Here is a 4,058-nt window from a genome sequence, read left to right as displayed (position 1 = left end):
GCCCCAAAATCCATTTGTAAGAGAAAAAACCCTTCCCGTGGACTAGAAACAATTATTATGGTGATCCAAATATTGGATTACAGAACTAGGCATTGTAAGACCAGGATTCCTGTTTTGTTATTGTGGTTGATTGCGAATATGTGAGCCTTTCCAATTCTAAAAGACAATCGGGGTGTATGATATTTTGAACCTTGGCTGGGATCATGAAGTTGCTATATAAACTACTGTAATTTTATTTTTTATTTAAATTAACTATTATTGTAATGCATATAATCCTATATTATTAGTAATATATATATATATAGTTATTATTTATAACTTAATTAATTACTGATATTAGAGATTTTCAGTTTCTATTATACCCTAACTCTTTTATTATTTAATTTAAATTATTTTCATGTAACCAAATATTAGTATAAATATTAACATTTAATTCAACTTAACTTAAATATGATAATATATATTAGTATTTATGTCAACTTTTACTATTTAGACATGATTATATACATGTATTTATATATGAATATTTTTTATATTATTGTAAATATTAAAAGTTGGGTTAACTTAAGGCTATGTTTGGTTTGAAGGAAAAGGTAGAAAAAGGAAAGGAAAAGTAAGAAGGAAAATTCATACAAGGTTTGTAAATGTTTCCCTACCTTTCCTTTCATTTCCCTACTTTTTCCTTCAAACCAAACACAGTGTAAATATAGTTATTTTAGATATTTAGTGATTTATAATTTAATTAATTATAATTATAATTATAATTTAAATTACTATTATAATACATCTAATTAAATATTACTATTATTTATATATTAATTACCGATGCCCTTTGGCATTTCAAAGACTATTATGTTTTGAAGATGTCATGTTTATTATTAAAAATTATTTTTTTTTTTTGAATTCAAAAAATACAAAACTATTAGAAGAATCTAGGGGAGCCAAAAAGGGAAGCTGAGCTGGACAACTGCGTTTTTCTGTTCAGTGGGAATCTAGGGGAGCCAAGGATCATAACTCAATACTCTCCTTTACAGCGTAAGAATTCAGGTGGAAAAGTGAAAGGTGGTAACTTGATGCATCTCGGTGTAGCATGGAATCAGAGGACATTCAATATGGTGTGATCTGTGATGTGGCGTGGGACCCAATTCAAAATTCAAATACATTGAGACAAAAACCAAAGAAGAAAAGTTATGGAATTGATGTGAATCCAAAGCCAACGACTTAAGTTTAGGTCGATCCACACCCTTGACTTGTGCATCCCAGATCCCCCAGCCAGCCAGATATCCAAATCCGAATCCAAGCCTCCCCTCATTCTCTGATTCTCTCTACTGAAGAACGTGAGCTCAAAGCCTTTGGGTTGTAGTTGAGGGGAGTGGGGCCCCTCACCCTCACCCTCACCCGACCTCTCGCTACACGCTAGTCGCATTTCTCTCCCCATCCCTCTCTCTTAAAACCGCAGACCCCCCTCTCCACTCTTTAGCCTTGGGTCTTCAGCAATCAGCACCTTACGCCCACGGCCACGACACTATGGCCAGACCATCAACACCCCCTCTCCTCTTCCTCTCCCTTTCTCTCTTCATCTTCTTTTTCACCTTCACTCTTGCTGCTGCCTCCCAGCAATTCAGAGAAGCCCCGGAATTCTACAATTCTCCGGAATGCCCTTCCATCTTCAACGACGACGACGACGACGTTCATGTCCACGACAGCAATACCACTGTGTGCTCCGATCACATCGTCCACGTCGCAATGACTCTCGATGCCGCCTATCTCCGAGGCTCTGTGGCTGCAATCCTATCCGTCCTTCAACATTCTTCTTGCCCCCAAAATATTGACTTCCACTTCGTCACTTCTGCCTCTGCCGACACTGATTACCTTCGCCGCACCATCGCCAATTCCTTCCCTTATCTCCGATTCCACCTCTATCGCATCGATGACGCAGCCGTATCGGGCCTCATCTCCACCTCCATACGTGCCGCCCTCGACTGCCCTCTCAACTACGCACGCAATTACCTGGCTAATCTCCTTCCCTTGTGCGTACGCCGAGTCGTCTACCTCGACTCGGACCTTATCCTCGTCGACGACATCGCTAAGCTCGCTGCAACTCCACTCGGGAACGACGCCGTCCTGGCCGCCCCCGAGTACTGCAATGCCAACTTCACATCTTACTTCACGCTCACCTTTTGGTCGAACCCAGCTCTGTCGTTGACGTTCGCAGGTCGAAAAGCGTGCTACTTTAACACTGGCGTTATGGTGATCGATCTGGAGCGATGGCGGGAAGGAGATTATACGACCAAGATTGAAGAATGGATGGAGCTTCAGAAGAGAATGAGGATTTACGAACTGGGGTCATTGCCGCCGTTTTTGCTCGTCTTCGCGGGCAATATTGCTCCAGTAGATCACCGCTGGAATCAACACGGCCTGGGCGGTGATAATTTCCGGGGACTTTGCAGGGATCTGCACCCGGGTCCCGTAAGTCTTTTGCATTGGAGCGGGAAGGGCAAACCATGGGCTCGACTCGACGCCAACCGCCCATGCCCATTGGACGCTCTGTGGGCTCCTTACGATCTCTTACAAACTCCTTTCATTCTTGATTCCTGAAGGATGCTGAGAAACTGAGAATTGAGATGGGAGGGGTCGAGGGAAGGAAAGGTAAATAGAGAAAGAGAGAAGTTTTTAGTTTCGTTTCTCTGGATGCTAGTCTTAGGTACAGTGAACAGAAAGCGAATTAAACTTAGATAATTGACAACATGTCTATATTATTCTTAGTCGTCGTCTCTTTGGTTCACAGAAGCTGGACTGCTGGAAATGAGAAGATGATGATCTCGTTGTTTCTCCTCCCTGTCTATCCATTCGGAGTTCGGAGTGTTGTTGTCTGGTCAGAACTCAGAAGACGATCCATGTGGGGTTTGGTTGGTTTGTATATTATAAGTAGATTAGCAGCTGTTTATAACCACACACCATTTACAGAGTCAAGAGGCGAGAAATATAGACAAGTGAACTACTAATACTACTGGCGCTGCTCTGGTTCTGCAAATTTTCCTGTTCAAAAGATCTATGGTGAGTACTGTAGAGTTTGTAGAGCAAAGGAAACCTTTTTCTTTCTTTTTCTTTTTCCTGAATCCTGAGCCTGAGGTTCATGAATAATCATGGTTAATTTGATTGATCATGAAACTATTTTGTAATAAAAAAACATTACTAAGAAATATATGAATAATATCTCCAATGGCCAAATGGGCAATGGCTTTACAGGTAATCATGCATGGTGCTTGTCGTTTTGTTTTTCAATGGTTAATGAAATTAAATACAATTTGTTAAGATGTGCCATTGCTGTCATGGATAATTATCATTCCATGTAAAATTACATATTCAATGAAGAATTGGTTATAAGTTTTCCGGTGTCATAGTCATAGAATGATTGTGACTTGTTTTTGCAATTTGCTTGTTTGTCTCGGTTGGCGACTCTGGAACTGGAAGGGCTTCAGGTTCAGGACCTTCAGGCCGTGGTTGGGACTTGGGACTGTGCTGATTATAATAAGCGCTTATTATAAGCCAAAAGCAACCAATAGTTAAAAGTCTTCTATAAAAGGTTTAGAAAAAAGAATTGGTTGATTGTTTATTCTGTTTTGGATTAAAAAGAAGCCCATTTTATAGCACGAAAAGGCCTTTCAAAAAGAGAAGCCCATAAGTCAATTTAGATTTTGGAAAAGCCCATTTTAAAATGTCACACCAAATGCTCAAATGTATTTATCTAAATAAGCATTTATTCAGAAAGTACTTCTTAAATAAAAAACTCCCAAACAGTCAAAACACGATGGAAAGAAATCCATGGTCAAAACATCACACAGCTGAAATCTTTTCCGACTCTCTTAACTTCTCTTGATCCTCTCCCTCTTTGTTCAAATGTAAAAGATCCTCTAAATTTAGAGGGAGCAGAAGAGAGAGATTTATTTATTGGTGTTTACGAACCCAATTAAAGCAATTACAATTTACAAAGGAAAGGAGGTTTACGTGAAGTGTGAATGCATCAGAAAAACCTCCCTTTGTAACAAGACCCAGAT

General features: G+C 39.8%; 1 protein-coding gene across 1 annotated transcript; it reads left to right on the top strand.

Moving 5' to 3' along the window:
• The first annotated feature begins 1,449 nt into the window (after positions 1–1,449).
• Positions 1,450–3,253, top strand: PARVUS (Nucleotide-diphospho-sugar transferases superfamily protein). Its single transcript, XM_010248674.3, has 2 exons — positions 1,450–2,649; positions 2,789–3,253. The coding sequence occupies exon 1, from the start codon at positions 1,528–1,530 to the stop codon at positions 2,596–2,598; it is 1,071 nt and encodes a 356-aa protein (XP_010246976.1). The 5' UTR covers positions 1,450–1,527; the 3' UTR covers positions 2,599–2,649; positions 2,789–3,253.
• Positions 3,254–4,058: the final 805 nt, after the last annotated feature.

This window comes from Nelumbo nucifera, chromosome 1 (genome assembly GCF_055504915.1).
Source record: "Nelumbo nucifera cultivar China Antique chromosome 1, China Antique-T2T, whole genome shotgun sequence".
Lineage (NCBI taxonomy): Eukaryota > Viridiplantae > Streptophyta > Magnoliopsida > Proteales > Nelumbonaceae > Nelumbo > Nelumbo nucifera.
The sequence above is the reverse complement of the archived record's forward strand: the minus strand, read 5'-3'. Positions and strand labels throughout refer to the sequence as shown.